Source organism: Galeopterus variegatus, unplaced genomic scaffold (assembly GCF_000696425.1).
Source record: "Galeopterus variegatus unplaced genomic scaffold, G_variegatus-3.0.2 Scaffold1513, whole genome shotgun sequence".
Taxonomy (NCBI): Eukaryota; Metazoa; Chordata; class Mammalia; order Dermoptera; family Cynocephalidae; genus Galeopterus; species Galeopterus variegatus.
This window is the reverse complement of record NW_007727624.1, coordinates 326522-342072: the sequence shown is the minus strand read 5'-3', so window position 1 is coordinate 342072 and position 15551 is coordinate 326522. Positions and strand designations below refer to the sequence as shown.

Below are 15551 nucleotides of genomic sequence, written 5' to 3'. Positions count from 1 at the left end.
ATTATTTGTTTTTTGGAGTTCAGAGGTAACTGGACATCCTGTATTTTTATTTGCTAAACCTGCAGTCTTATCTGGGCCCCCGCTATTCTCTGAGCACTCAGGACAAGGACCCCTGCCGTCCTTGTCCCTGGTCCCCATCACCCCACAGCTCATGTGCCCTTCATGCATCCTGGTACCTCGTGCTGCACTCAGTCTTCACGTCCATCATCTCCTTTATCCTGAGGCAGCCTGGGGAGTTGCTGCTGTTATAACCCCCACTTTGCAGAGGAGGAAACTGAGGCTCGGGGTAGGTTCTGGACAAATATGTTGAGGAAATGTTAATGGGGAAGAGACCATCAGGGCCTAATTCAGCACGTGTTTGAGGTGAGCTGAATCCCCGAGCAGTGCGGTGTGGGCTGGGCCAGGCCTGGGGAGGATCCTCTTTCAGCCAACCCGTCTTTCAGCTAGGGCTGTGTTTGACCTTTGTGGTTTCCTCGGATGCCTCCACTAGGCTAAATATCAGCCCTGAGCCGTGTGTGCTCGGTGAGCCTACTCCAGGAAGTCCTTACGTTCTGCTTCCTTGGAGCACAGGAAGGCCCCAGTCACCATGACATGCCAGCGTGGGTCTGTTTGCTGCAGGCGACAATACCTCAGGGGTCACAGCAGAGGTGCTCAGACACACAAGGTCACATGTCATGTGATCCCATTTACATGAGATGCCCAGGGTAGTTAAATCTCTAGAGGCGAAAGCAGATGAGTGGTTGCCAGGGGCGGGGGAAGCCTGCCTCATGGATACGGGGTTTCCTTTTGGGGTAAGGGAAGTGTTTTAGAATTAGTTAGAGGCGGTCACACAACATCATGAAGGCACTAAATGTGCTGAGTTGTACACTTTAAAATAGTTAATTTTGTGTTATGTGAATTTCATGACACTGTGCTGGCTCCTGGGCAATGTTGACAGTGAGGGTAAACTGAGGCTCCTGTGCTGGGAGGGTGTATCCAGCCGTTCTTCCCATGAGCTGATTGTGCGTTCCTGATGACGTCCTGAGCTCCGATTGACAGACACCTGTTGAGCAGCCCCTGTGTGCCTGACACCAGTCCCTGACTACTGCCAGGGTGGCTGCCTTGTGTGCAGATAAAGGCATGTAAGCAAGGACCACCTGCTGGCAGTCATGCGGGTGCCACAAAGATCCGGGTACTTACAGGGTAGCAGGTGAACTAACCTGATGTGGGAAGACACCAAAACAGAACAATCCATCCATCTTTAAATGGAGTTTCTTACCCTCGGCGCTGTTGACATTTGTACCAGACCATTCTTAGTTTGGGGGATAAGGGGACATTGTGAGAAGTTTAGCAGCATCCCTGGCTTCTACCCACCAGAAGCCAGTGGGCAAAGTTGTGTCTCATGGGCCTAGAAAATAGATTTTTAGCTAAGTATCCTGCTGCCCAAGCAAAACCAGGATTCTGTTTGGGGGCACAGAGGGTAGGCGTGAGGTGGGGTCTGCTGCAGCTGTCTTGAAGACAGGGCTTTTATCCTGATAGCAACCGGAATCTATCCAGGTGTTTTCCAGCATGGTGTGTGTGTGTGTGTGTGTGTGTGTGTGAGAGAGAGAGAGAGAGAGAGAGAGAGAGAGAGAGAGAGAGAGAGAGAGAGATGTCTGGGTTTACATGTTTCAGGGTCACTTGAGATGCTGTATGAAAAGTGAATTGGGTGCAGTCGTGGCCAGAAAGAAATGGCAAGACCAGGAACAGCCAGGGGCCAGCGCCAATACCCAAGGGCTGCCTCCAGCCATGGTATGATCAAGAACTGAGCACGCTCTTTGGTACAACAGAACCAGATATTGAGAATGGGAAAAAAAATCTGTCCTATTGTGTAATGCACGTTTTCCTTTAAAGTACATCCACGAAGAATGAACGCTGACTGAGGGAATGCTCACGATGGATGGGGATGGACGAGACTGCTGAGAGAGCTGCGTAATTGCTGCTGTGCTGCCCATCGGTGGGCACAGCGAGGTGCAACCCCAGGGAACGCGTGTGGGTGGCAGAGCTTTTCTAAGGAAATGAAGCATTTGAGAGATCATCTGGGGTTGGGGGTGGCTGGCAAGAAGGAAAAGGGGAATTGCCACCTCTGCTTCAGCTAAAGGAAGAGTTAGGCAATACCCCTCCTCTTCCCCTCCGCAGTTCTCAATAACCTGCAGGAAAAGGAAAAGATGATTATCATGTCCTGGGTATCAGAATACCAGGAATAATCTTGCAAAAATACCTAGCACTTCCCTGATTCTGAGTTCTCCTCTGTGTGATCATAGCCTCCCAAAGCCTCCAGGTATCTCATATGGCTTCTTCCCAGGCCCGTGGATCTCAACACAGAATACTCAGACTCTAGAACTTTCTGTCCCCACCCCCCTACACACACATTTATTTTAAATGTCTCCTAGAACCAGGCTGCCGTACCGCCTATCATCAACAGGTGGCAGTCTCTAAAATATGTATGCTTGACTGAGAATTCCAGAAGTTCAACGTTCATGGTTCTCAATACATAAATTGTTGCCCTGCTCTGTCAGTTTTGTGAGTTCCAATTCTGTTAAGTTTGCTTGAAAACAGATGCATCAGAAATAGCCAACGACTGGAAGCAACCATACAGGATAAATAAATTGACATATACTCATACAGTGGAATACTGAGCAGCCACGGAAATTAGCAAGCCAGTGCCACATGCAACATCAGGCATGAATCTCACCAACAACGTTGAGTGAAAGTAATCAGACAAGAGTATATATTGCATATCACCATTTCTATAAACTCCAAACCCCAGCAAAACTAATCTGTAGTGATAGAAATCATGACACCAGATATCCTTCAGGTAGGTAGGTAGCAGAAGGGAGATTCTGGGGCCGGCGATATCTGTTTCTTGATCTGGAGGCTGGTTATACAGGTCAGTCTGTGAGCATCTGAGCTGGACACTTAACGCCCATTTCCTATATATATCTTTTACTTTAAAACATGCATCAGTAAAAACTTCAATTTGCTTAACAATAATCCTGCTTTTTTCACAGATTGATGAACAATGTGAGCTGAAAGCCATTGACAAAGAGAAGTCGGTGGTAGCTCTGCCACCCAGGGAAGCCTGCAAATGCCACAAAGAGGATTTGGCCAAAGCATTTTGTGTAAGAATTGAATTTGCATCTGATGCTCATTGTAATAAGGTTTTTTTTTTTTTTTTTTTTTAAAGATGACCGGTAAGGGGATCTCAACTCTTGGCTTGGTGTTGTCAGCACCACGCCCACCAAGTGAGCGAACCGGCCATCCCTATATGGGATCCAAACCCGGGGCCTTGGTGTTATCAGCACCGCACTCTCCCGAGTGAGCCACAGGCCGGCCCGTAATAAGGTTTTTAGATGAAAAACAACACCCTGAAAACTGCTTTAAAATTCTGTTATAATACATTTTTATTATCATTATTGGGAAATACTATTTATGTTGAACAGTTTCTATTTCCAGGTAGAATATCACCAACACTATTGTCAATTGAGCTAACCTTTGTCAGGCCCTTACTGGAGGACAGGCATCCTTCCAAACATGTCACATACGGTGTTTCTCTTAATCCTCTCATTTGCAGAAGACATGAGGCGTAGGGGATGAAGTAACTGACACAATTATCACGTCACACAGGCCAGCACTAGAAAGCAGCACAGCCCAGGGGCGATCCAGGTGTTCTATCATCAAAGCTCAACCGGTCAACCATCCCCTATTCCCACCCTTCGTCTTTTATAATCCATAGAGGAGCCAGTTCCTGAAATCAAATGCTCACAAATTTCTCAAGTAAATTTGAACTCCTGGCCAGTGCAAGACAAAAACATCCCTGTCCCATGAAGCTTCCCTCTGAGGCTGAAGGACATTGTTTGATTTACGTTTTTAATTTTCTTTACTTAGAAAACAGCAAATGTAATGATATGTGGGTGTGTGCGCTCATAAGCCACCACACTTTGGAAAAGCAGATAAAAATCCAGCGAAAGGGAGCATGCCACAAATCCAAGGAAGTTGGAGATTGATGTTTCAGGCCAGTCTTTTCTAGAGAATAATCCAAAAGTCTGTCTAAATTCAAGTCCTGCTTATTCGTGTTTGGAGAGGGGAAGGAGATATTTTTTCCCTGCCTAGACATTTTCTCTACCTAGAAAATAAGTTTGATTTTCTTTCCCTATTCAAAAAAAAAAAAAAAAAAATCTAGAAATGAACTCATCTTTCCCTGTCACCTTTACCACTACCAAGTACAGCTTTCCTGTTGGTGACTTTTTAAAAACAAGGATACCTCTGCTATGACCAGGACAACAAAGTTCCCTTACATTATTATTTACTCTTGAATTAGCTCTACTTACTGAGTTAGTTATGTAAAGAGCTTGAAGTAGCGTCTGACACAATGTATGCACCGTACAGTAGTTCTAGCTACCATTGTTTCTTAGGACAGGCCTATCTATTTTTTCCTGTTTCTAAAATATTTTCGATTGTGGTAAAATACACAACATAAAATTTGCCATCACCCATTTCTAAGCATACATTTAGTAGTATTGAGCACATTCACATTGCTGTGCAACCTTCACTATTACCCGTCCCCAGAGCTCTTTTCACCTTGCAAAACTCAAACTCTGTACCCACTGAACAGTCACTCCCTGTCCCCCGTCCCTCCAGCCCCTGGCAATCACCATTCTACTTTCTGTCTGTCTGGATCTGACTACTCTAGGGACCTCATACATGCGGAATCATACAGAATTTGTCATTTTGTGACTAGCTTCTTTCATTTAGCTTATATCCTCAAGGTTCATCCATGTACTTGTGGCATGTGTCAGAATTTTATCCCTTTTTTTTTTTTTTTTGGCGACTGGCCAGTACAGGGATCTGAACCCTTGACTTTGGTATTATAACACCACACTCTAAGCAACTGAGCTAATGGGCCAGCCCCTCATTTATTTTCAAGGCTGAATAATATTCCGTGCATGCATATACCACAGTGTGTTTGTCCGTCCATCCATCGAGGCACATGTGGGTTGCTTCCACCTTTTGGCTGTTGTGAGCAGTGCTGCTGTGAACATGGGTGTGCCAATATCCCCTCGAGACCTGCTTTCAGTTCTTTTGGGTATATACCCAAAAGTGGAATTGCTGGATCTTATGGTAATTCTATTTTTAATTTTTTGAGACACTGCTGTACTGTTTTCCATTCCAGCAGCTGCACCATTTTATATTCCCAAAGCCTATTTTTTTTTTAAAGAAAACATGCATTTCTGCATTTCTCGAATTCCATACTATAATTCAATTTGTCGAAATTTAGGCTCTGAGTCATCTTTTCTCCTGTAATTATTGGGCAGTAGTGGTAATTGAAAAAGACTGTGCATGTTTCTTCTCTCTCCGCCCCATCTGCCCTGGGTCTTTGAACAAGTCCCCTCTCCTTTGTGGACAAGCCCATCTTCCTCATCCATCTCAGAAGCGGCAGCTTCTAATGTGGGAATCTGTGACTCAGGCTCCTCAGTCCTTGCTGGGCCCACCTGTGAGCTTGTGCTTGACCATCTCCTTCCAGGTGGACTTACAGAACGGGCTGTCGGAGCTCTCAGTGGCACAGCGCAGGCTGGTCCACGGCTGGAATGAGCTTGTGGCTGATAACACAGAACCGGTGTGGAAGAAATACCTGGATCAGGTAGGACCACAGGTGTCATTCTTTGCAATAACAAGAATCAGCCAGGGAGGGCCGGGCAGTCATTCATTCTTTAAATATTGATTGAGGCTGTCCTTGGACCTGTCCCACCTGGGGCGTGGGGTGAGTGCACTATAAAGATAAGAAGGCTCACTGTCCTCTTTTAGGCTGCTCTTCGCCACAGGAGTAAGTACCGCGACAAAATAACTACCCAGGCAACCAGGTCATGAGTAAAAGTGATTTCATTCATAGAGAATTTACCATGTGCCAAGCACCATGCTAAATGAATAGATAAATAAGTAAGCATTAGTTTACTTAATCCTCCTACTGATCTCCATTTTGCAGATGAGAAGGGTGAAGTACACAGGGGTTGGAACACTTCCCCAGGGTATGCAGAGTTGCCAAATTTAGCAAGTAAAAATATGGGATGCTCTGTTAAATTTGAATTTCAAGGCTGGCTATTTCAAGGTTAGCTCAGCTGGTTAGAGCATGGTGCTGATAACACCAAGGTCCAGGGTTTGATACTTGTACCAGGCAGCCACCAAAAAAAAAATAATAATTGAATTTCAGATATATAAACAAGAGCTGCTTTTTTATTATAAATATATCCCAAAGATTGGAATGGACATACTTATACTAAAAATAATGTTCTTTGTTTATCTGAAATTCACATTTAACTGAGCTTCCTGTATTTTATCTGGCAACCCAAACCAAAAGTCATGTGGCAGTAAGCAGCGATGCTGTGAAGTTAGCCGCTGCCATCAGCGCTGGCACATGTCTGAATGTATGGGCACAGTGAAATGCCCGGAAGTCATCAGGAACAGGAAAGAAAACACTGAAGTGGACGTGGCAGCCAGTTCCAGTCTAGAAGTCAGCACTCCCATCACTTACCCAGCACCAGTTGAGAAAGGCCCAGTTAACAGGCAGGATTTTTCAGATACCTGAGGGCATTCGGGTCACCTGGGACCCCCCCACCCCCCGGCCTCTCACACCCCTTGGCCCATCCCTGGCGCCCCCTCCCCTTTTCTGGCTCCTGGGCTGCCCCAGGCTTCACTGCTTCATATGGGCTCCCTGTGTAAAGCTTTCCCGATTGATCACTCAGGGACCGATGACAGTCCTCCATGCAGCATCCTCAGTCTCCATGGTCCTCGCGGTCCCCACCCAGCTTGTTGCTGAGTGCTCAGTGCTGTGCAGATGAAATTCACTGGCACATTTTGGCACCAGAAAAAGCTTCTGGGTGCACAGGGAGCTCTGGCCAGCTCAGAAGCTTCCTGGAAGCCCAGTGTCGGGAAGAGGCAGTGGAGGCTCCTGGAAGTTGCAGTTCAGGGAAGGAGGCTGAGACCTGGGCTGCGGGGGGCCACTCTCCCTCTGCAGCTGGGGCTCGGCCACTCACCCTGGCTGCCCTTCCACTGGGACCTGCTCCCCGGTCTCCCCTAGTGTCCTCCTTCCCACCTCTGCCCTGGCAAATCCCACTCTGAGCGTCTTCCTTCACACCAGGGGTTCTCTTGCAGCCTCCAGCCAGGGCCTTCCCAGAAATGAAATCTCTTCAATGTCCTGAGAGCACAGGACCTGCTCATTCATCTTGTACCTGTCACTTCAGGGATGCATCTGTGGGAATCCCTGCAGGACTGGAAGGGAGCTCCTGAGGGCCAGGTTTTCCTGCCCTTCAAGAGTACAGAAATTCTGTCTGCACTCACTCATTAATTCCTTATGTTCGTCGAGCTCCTGCGATGTACCAGATGTTGTGATTCTCCTGTCTTCTCTAGTGGCAGGGAACTCACCACCTCACAAACCTACCCTGCTCCCATTATGAATTCTACCTTGGCATGACCCAAGACAGAGTACCTGGAATCATGAGGGGAATGTGAATGAGGATCAGAAATTCTGGATCAAATCTCATTTTCCAGCTGTGTGACTTTGAACAAGTCATTAAACCCCCTTGAACCTTAGTTTTTCCTGTTTAGAAAACAGGACCGTGAATACCTACTGTTGGGAGGACTACCTGAGAAGAATGCTTGGCACATAGCGAGTGCTTAGTAACGGGTGGCCTCTCTTCCACCCACCACCCAAGTGACTACCAGTTGGCCCTAGTTAGAGCGCAGCAGTTAGAGCACAGGTTTTGGAGTTGGACTGGCCTAAATGTAAATCCTTGGGAAAATCGGTTTTTTTCAGAGTCTCAAGTTACTCCTTTTTCAAGCAGTAATATGTAGCAGCGCCTGTGTCATGGGGTTAGAAGAGGCCAGCAAGACGAGGCAGGTAAAGCCCTGGGCACAGGGCATGGCACATAGTAAGTGCTCAGTAAATGCTGGTTGTTTTTATTGTTCCTGTTTATTATAATAAACATGTCTGGTGTATCACTGGTTCTGTGCATAGTAAGGTTTCATCAGTCCCCTTTCTGCCTGTCTCCTTTTACGTGTGGGACTTAGAAGGGGACCCCATGAGCCAGGAGGGATCTGGGTATCCGTGGTCAGAGCAGTGCAAGTGGCATGTGCTGGGTTCTTCCCACTGGATCTGTCACCTGTTTGCTGTGTCTCACGGGGACTCACTCATGTTGGATGGGACAGGACAGGTGCTTGGGACAATCTCAAAAGGAGAGAGACTGGGTAGGCTGCAGGAGAGAAGCTGCTGGTAGCTGGGGTCAGTGTGCAGAACTGGTCGGGTCCAGCCTCTGGAGAGGGGCAAGCCTATGGGACAGGAATTGGATTTCAAGGTGAGACTCAGTTGAGGCCTGCCTGGAGATCAGCACCAGGTTCCAGCTCTCAGAGTGGTCCCAGTTGGGACTGTGGAGCCTTTGAGCTAACCCTGAATCCATGGCCAGCAGTGTCTCTTGTCCAGAAACAGATCAGCGGCTCCCAGAGAGCCTGAGGAGGGTGTGAGCAGCCTGCAGAGAGGGAGGGAGCTGCTCTGCCAGAGCCAGGAGAGGTGACAGCAGGGAGCCAGGTGGCATTAAGGAAGTAACTGGGCAGACAAGGTGCACCTGGGTGGGGCAGATCCGGTGCTGATCTCACCTCTCCTGTACCACGTTGAGCAAGAGTTTCATCCAAGCCTCGGATTTTGCCAGCTAAAAGGTGGGTGTTTGCTGGTTCATCTGTTCGTTCATCTGTTTATTCATTCATTCATTCTGAACGAATGCCTTCCACGTGCTGGCCCATCCTAGACACTGCATAGAGCAGTGGCCAAACCAAGTTCTGCTTTCAGGGAGCCCCTGTGTCAGTGCAGAGACAGACGGATGGACAGCCCCACATGTAATGCAGCACCGGTGGGTGCGGTAGGGCTGAAGGGGTCAGGAGAAGAAGTGAAGGTGCTTCAGCGGGGTGGCGGCTTTGACAGGGTGGTCAGGGGAGGCCATGTGGCTAGCTCTCTGAGGAGGTGATGTCTGAGCAAAGACCAGAACAGAGTGAGGAAAGGAGCTGGGTGAGGATGTGGGTGAATTTGCTGCAGGAGGAGAGGTGCAAAAGCCCTGAGGTGGAGCCAGCCTGGTGCCTCTGAGGTGGCTGGAGAACCCAGGTGCCTGGAACTCGCGTGCGATAGGTATTTGGGGCGTGTCGTGCTCCTCCTGCCACCCCTGCCCCTGTCACTTTTGTCCAGCTGAATGGGGAATCTGTGATGAGCTCAGGGCTGAAGTGAAATCTTAATCTTGACTCTCTGAACTGAGGGGCTTTTTCTTCCCTGTTCTGGGTTGAACGATGTCCCCCCAAAATTCACGTCTGCCCAGAACCTCCGAATTTATTTGAATCCTGAAATTTATTATTTATGACTTTATTTAAGAATAGAGTCTTTGCAGATGTGATTAGTTGAGTGTATACTGGATCAGGGTGGCCCTAGATCCTTATAAGAGGCCCATGTAGAGAGGCAGACACACGCAGGGAGTGCCCTGTGCGTCAGAGGTAGGGAGTGGAGCGGTGTGTTTACAAGCCAAGGAACACCAAGGATTCCTGGCAACCCAGACGGAAAAGGCAAAGAAAGATTTTTCCCAAGAAAGCCCTGCTCACACTTGATTTCAGACTTCTGTCCCCTAGAGCTGTGGGAGAAGACATTTCTGTTGGTTGAGTCACCCAAACTTTATTACAGCAGCCGCAGGAAACTTATATCCTCCCTGTATCAGGCTTTCATGAGCTCACACTTCCCTCTTCAGCATTTCATCCTCCTCTGGACTTCCAAGGAAAGGGCCGGTCCACGCCTGGTGGTGCCTGGCCTTGGCTGTTCTCTGCCAGATGACTGCAAGTCCGGCCCAAGGCTCTCAGCAGCCCCTCCCGCTGCCAGCTGTCCCCATCCGCCCACCGCCAACAATGATAGGTGCTCCAGAACCAAAACTGGGGCTTCCTCTCAGATCAAAACCTTTTTTTTAGGGAAAATCTCAAAAATATATAAAAGCAGGGCCGGCCCGGTGGCGCACTGGATAGTGCGCTGCTTGGGAAGCGCGGAGGCGCTCTCGCCGAGGGTTCGGATCCCACATACAGACCGGTTCCCGCTCACTGGCTGAGCGAGGCGCAGGGGCAACACCGAGGGTTGCGATCCCGTTGCCGGTCCCGGTCCGGTACGGGGGCAACACTGAGGGTTGCAATCCGTTGCCGGACATGGAAAAAGACAAAAAATATATATATATATATATATATATATATATATATATAAGCAGAGAGAAGAATATCATGACTTCCACATACCCCTCGCTTTGCTTCCATGTTATCAACATATTTTGTCACATTTTTTTAATCCCTCTCTTTTTTCTCTGTAGTATTTTAAAACAAATTCTAGACAGTGAATCATTTTACCGATTATATTTTGGTATATGCCTCCGCTGATAGAGTACGTTTTTCTTTCTCTTTACTATAAGAATACTATTATCCCACTAACATCGTTAACATGTCATAATATCATCTAATTCCCAGCCCATAGTCAATTTTCCTCACACGCCTCAAAGATGGTTTTTTACAGTTGGTTTATTAGCATCAGAGTCTGAACAAAGCCCACCTTTGCTTTGGGACAGTGTGTCCTTGGGATTTTATTCTAAGCTCTTTTTTTCTAATCTGTGAATTCATGCCTATGGAATGGCTTATGGAGGTCCCCAGAACTAGTGGACAGTTTATTTGCACATTGAAGACATCACCCTGGAGAAGCCTGAAGCTTAGTTCAGTGAGGTCTGTCTCGGGAACGTTGATGCAGATCTGAAGTTTCTGTGGGAAGCTCTTCTGCAGGCCTCCCTGGGTCTCAGCAGGCAGGCGGGCATGGAGGTGCGGTTCTTCCTGAAAGCATGAAGGCATGAAGGCTCCCCATCCCACCCCTGGCTGGCCCTGGCAAGAATGGATGGGAAAACTTCCCAGCTATTGGATCAAGAGCCCTGATACATAGGCCATTTTCTGGAACTGAAGTGGCCACAATTCTTCCATTCAACTAGTGTGTATTGAGTGCTTTCTATAATCAGCCTTGTTTACATAGCTACTGTTTCTTGAGCACCTACTGTGTGCCAGCCACTGGGCAGGAATTAATAAAGGTGGTAATGAGTCACTCTCTTGAAATATATTCTGTGCTCTCTAGCACCCCCAGTGGAAGGTCACTCAAGGACAAACTCCTTTGTACCGAGCATGCTCAGCCACTGGAATTACATAAGTCTGCCTCCTGCAGTCTCAGTCTCTACATGTTGGTGCTGAAAATAGGTACAACTAGCAACAGTAGCTCGGGACTCAGAGGAGGGGCTTGAGTCCTAGGGGAGTGGTTTGAGACCTGGGGGAGTGACCTGAAACCCAAGCCCAGGGAAACAAAGCACCTCCTATCTCAAAAACAGTTGCTATGGCAAACTCAGGGCTACTGGTGAGCTGATCACAAAGTGTCCTGTTCCTCATTCAGAGGACATAAAGCATGGCAGTTTCTGGAGGTGGGAAGGGTGTTAAAATCTTTCATACCTCACAGTGTCATGGCACTGATGTGCTTCTTCTCATGAAGAGCATGAATCTAGTGTTTGATCACATTTCCATTTTTGCCTTGGCTGTTGGAAAGCTCAGAGCCCACCATGCAGCCCTGTTTTAAACAATTATGATTCACTTGTTGATGTTTTAACTCCCCTCCCTGATCCTGATCTTTAGTCTATTCTCTCCAGTCCTGTTTTTACGTGTTTGTGCTTCCTTCCAATTCTCTGTAACATGAGCTATCATAAAATGTCTCTATGAAATGAAGGACAGGTACATAAAACAATAAAGTAAAAATGCTTTGGGGTATTTTTCTTGAGCAAGAGGGACTTCACTGGAATCCCCAGAGGCTATTATAGGTGCAGGTTGGTGTCCAAGTTTGGGTGATTGATATACACAGGATTTGGGGGGCTGCTGTGGTGAGAGAGGACTCCTTGGCCATGTTGAACCAGGGCTGGCATCCCACCAGAGGTCCTCTCCCAGAGCATCAATGTGGTAAGGTGAGACCAGGAACTCTAAATCAGGGCCGGGGCAGTGTCTTGATGGGGACAGCATCAAGATGGCCCCAGGAAGGTCAGGAATGGTGGAATTTCAGGCAGAGGAGGACCATTGGATGGGGTGGTCTCCCTCCCCTAGCCTTGGTCACTGAGGTGTTGACCTGCCCTCTGTTTGGTCTTTCAGTTTAAGAACCCCCTGATCCTGCTGTTGCTGGGCTCTGCCTTGGTGAGCGTCATCACCAAGGAGTACGAGGATGCTGTCAGCATCGCCATGGTGAGTGAGAGGCACCTGGCTCCCAGACGGGGCTGGCCAGGCCTCTGCTTGTGGTTATGCAAAGAAAAAAGAGTTTACTGTAGGAAAAAAAAATAGAAAATGCAGTGGAAAGAAAGGAAAGCAAACCTGTGTCCTCCTTAACCCCCAATATCAAGGTGTCCTGGTTTATCCGACTGTTGCTCTCTGGGTAGACACCTAAGCTGCTTCTAGTTCTTTGCTGTTGGAAATGACATTGCAGTAAATTTCTTTCCTGTGACCCCTGGAATGGAAAGGCTCGATCCTGGGCTATGCACATTTACACTATAGAGATTAATCGTCCTTAATCCATTACCCAGGTATAACCACTGAGCACCTAATTAAAAAAAAAATTTATTTAGGTGAAATTCACATAGTAAAAAATTGACCATTTTAAAGTGAACAATTTAGTGGCATTTAGTACATTCATGATACTGTGCAGCTGGCATCTCTTGTCTAGTTCCCAAACATTTCATTACCCCCAAAGGAAACTCTGTTACCAGTAAATCGTCACTTCCCATTGCCCGTCTCCCCAGCCCCTGGTGACCTGCCTCTAGGGGTCTACCTGTTCTGGAAATGTCATAGAGATAGAATCACACACCATGCAGCCTTTTATGTCTGGCTTCTACTGAACGCCTTCTGATGGCTGTCGCTCTTACTCCTTTCCGTCTGTGCAAGTTATTCTTTTAAAATACAGAAACAGATACACACAATGGAACTCGCTGCTTCTGTTTAAAAGGCTGGGGTTGGATCCACATGTACCAATGTGGAGTGATGTTTACACCCTGTTTATGAAAGACTGTATTATGTGATGCCTTGTTATAAGTGTGTCTATGTAGAAAAATCTAGACAGGTACCCCAAATGTGCATCTCTGGGTAACAGAATTTGAGGTGCTTTTCTGCTCTTTTGGCTCGTCGGTTTTCTAAGTGTCTGCACAGTGCACCTATATTGCTTCATCCTCTCTGATAATTGTGCTGGTGCTAACACCACCCTGCACCCCGTTTGCTTTGCAGGCTGTGCTCATTGTGGTCACCGTCGCCTTCATCCAGGTATGTATTACCTGAGGTCTCGGTCAGGGTGACCTGGGCATGGTGGGAGTTTAATGGCGCTCCCACCTCTGAACAGCATGTCTGATGTGCTTCCTGCCAGGAGTACAGGTCGGAAAAGTCTCTGGAAGAGCTTACCAAGCTGGTTCCTCCAGAATGTAACTGGTAAGTCGGAGCCTCCCTGGGACTTTTTGGTTCACTGGAGGAGCCAGAAGGCTAGTGAGTTTGGCAAATGTTCAGCAAAGGTGGTATCCTTTGTAGCATAATAAAGGAGAACCACGTCTTACTGGGAGTTATGAGACCTGGTCTCTGCCCTACTAACAGACTGCTGTGTGTCTTTGGGTATGTCACTCAGCCTCTTTGGGCCTTGACTCTATCATCAGTGCCTAAATCAGGTTACCTAGCTTAGGGGCCGTGGATGGTGGGGGTGGGCTATGAAATAGTACACAAAACTGTGTGCATTTTTTCTTGGGGGAGGGTTCAGAGGTTTCATTGGATTTTCAAAGGATAGACTCAGAAGAGGTTAAGATCCAAGACTTTAAGAACCCAAAGCATCAGAGCACTGGTTGTATGGTGGGGCAGGCCGAGAGAATGAACTCTGGGCATTTGCTCAGCAGTCCCAACAGTCTCTTTGCTCCTACAAAAAATGTTTAAAAAGGAAAAAGAAAAGACAAACATGTCCACCAGTACCTCAATGGTATTTCTGCTTAGTACAGCACTGTGCAATCAAACTTTCCGGAAATGTTCTATAATCTTCCCTGTCCAGTACAGCATCACTAGTCACATGTGGCTACCAAGGACTTCAAATGTGACTAGGGGGACTGAGGAATTGAATTCTTAATTTTATTTAGTCTTAATTAATTTGAATATAAATATGCAAACAAGCCTAGTGGCTACCATATTGGACAGCCCAGGCTTGGAATGTTTTTGAGCACCCTTCTTTTAGGGACAGCTGCCATTAGTAAAGAAACCAGCAGGCACAGAAGGGAAGATGGCTTTTTCTAAGTTCAACTTTTAGTATACCAGTAGTCCCTGAGTTTACTCTCCATCTAAAAAATGAAATGATTTCCAAAAAGGCCAATATCTTCTCTCTCACCCCTACTAACATTGGTTAAGGTCATTTCAGGATAATGTGTCTCTCTGCAATATACATTGCTGCTCAAAATAAAGTAATTCAAAGTATCTCATGATCTGAGGTACCTTGGAAGGACTTAAACATATTTATTTCTATTTTCTGAGGAATAATCTTGGGGGAAGGACCTTAGCATATCTTGGGCATGTGCTGCACAGCTGAGCCACAGCACTGAGAGTAGAAAGCTCCAGTGCGATCCAGTCCCACCTCTTGAGGAATCTGCACTCAAAGAGCATGTGTGTGATACAAGGCAGAGAATGATGAGTGACAGAAGAGGGACAAAAAAAGAATGACAAGGTAGCAGGAGGGAGAGCACGTCAATTCTAGAAGGGCCATTGGGGGCAGTAAAAATGTTTGGGCTTCCAGATGTTTTGGGTGAACAAGGCTGTCAGAAATCCAGATGTGTGATGTAATCATACAAGCAATTGGACATATAAATAATTCATGAGGCTTGATGATCCCATCTTAAGTTTAAATGTCAAGGCTTGGCCTTTCAGGTGAATAGTATTCATTATTGTTGCCCCCAGAAGTCACTTCTAAAAGGCAATTTTATTTTCAAAAACAGTGGTGGCAGGCAGCCCCGTAGAGTTGAAAGAAACCCCCATCTGAACCTCCAGGACCCATTTTGCAAACCGAGGGCAGCACTGCCAAGTGCTGTGTTATCTCCATCCTCTGTGCATTAATCAAATATTTATTGAGCACCTACTGGTGCTGGGGGAGCGGTGCCAAGGCTACACCAATGGAACACATAGGAAGGCTTGGGCCTCCGGAGGCCTCGCGTTCCTCCCAGAGTGAGCAGGTAATAAGCTAGCGAAGAGACGAGATGATTTAGAAATGTGGCATTCACATTAGAGCCTAACTCCCCCACCAAAACGCAAAGCCAGACGAAAATCAAAACAACAAACAAAAAACCCACAGAGAGATAATAGTGACTGGTGGAGGGAATGGGGACAACTCTACATAGCTGGTGACCAGGTGCCCTGATCTGACGTTCAAGGAGGAGCTGACATTTTAGCTGAGCCTGAGG

The 15551-nt window shown here is 47.1% G+C and overlaps 1 protein-coding gene across 1 annotated transcript in view; it reads left to right on the top strand.

Moving 5' to 3' along the window:
* The first annotated feature begins 2815 nt into the window (after window positions 1-2815).
* Window positions 2816-15551, top strand: part of ATP2C2 (ATPase, Ca++ transporting, type 2C, member 2) — a 58625-nt gene continuing 45889 nt past the window's right edge. Inside the window, 6 exon segments of the mRNA XM_008577450.1 lie at window positions 2816-2836; window positions 3030-3140; window positions 5543-5659; window positions 12241-12330; window positions 13360-13395; window positions 13496-13557. Of these exon segments, the coding sequence (XP_008575672.1) occupies window positions 2816-2836; window positions 3030-3140; window positions 5543-5659; window positions 12241-12330; window positions 13360-13395; window positions 13496-13557 (437 nt within the window).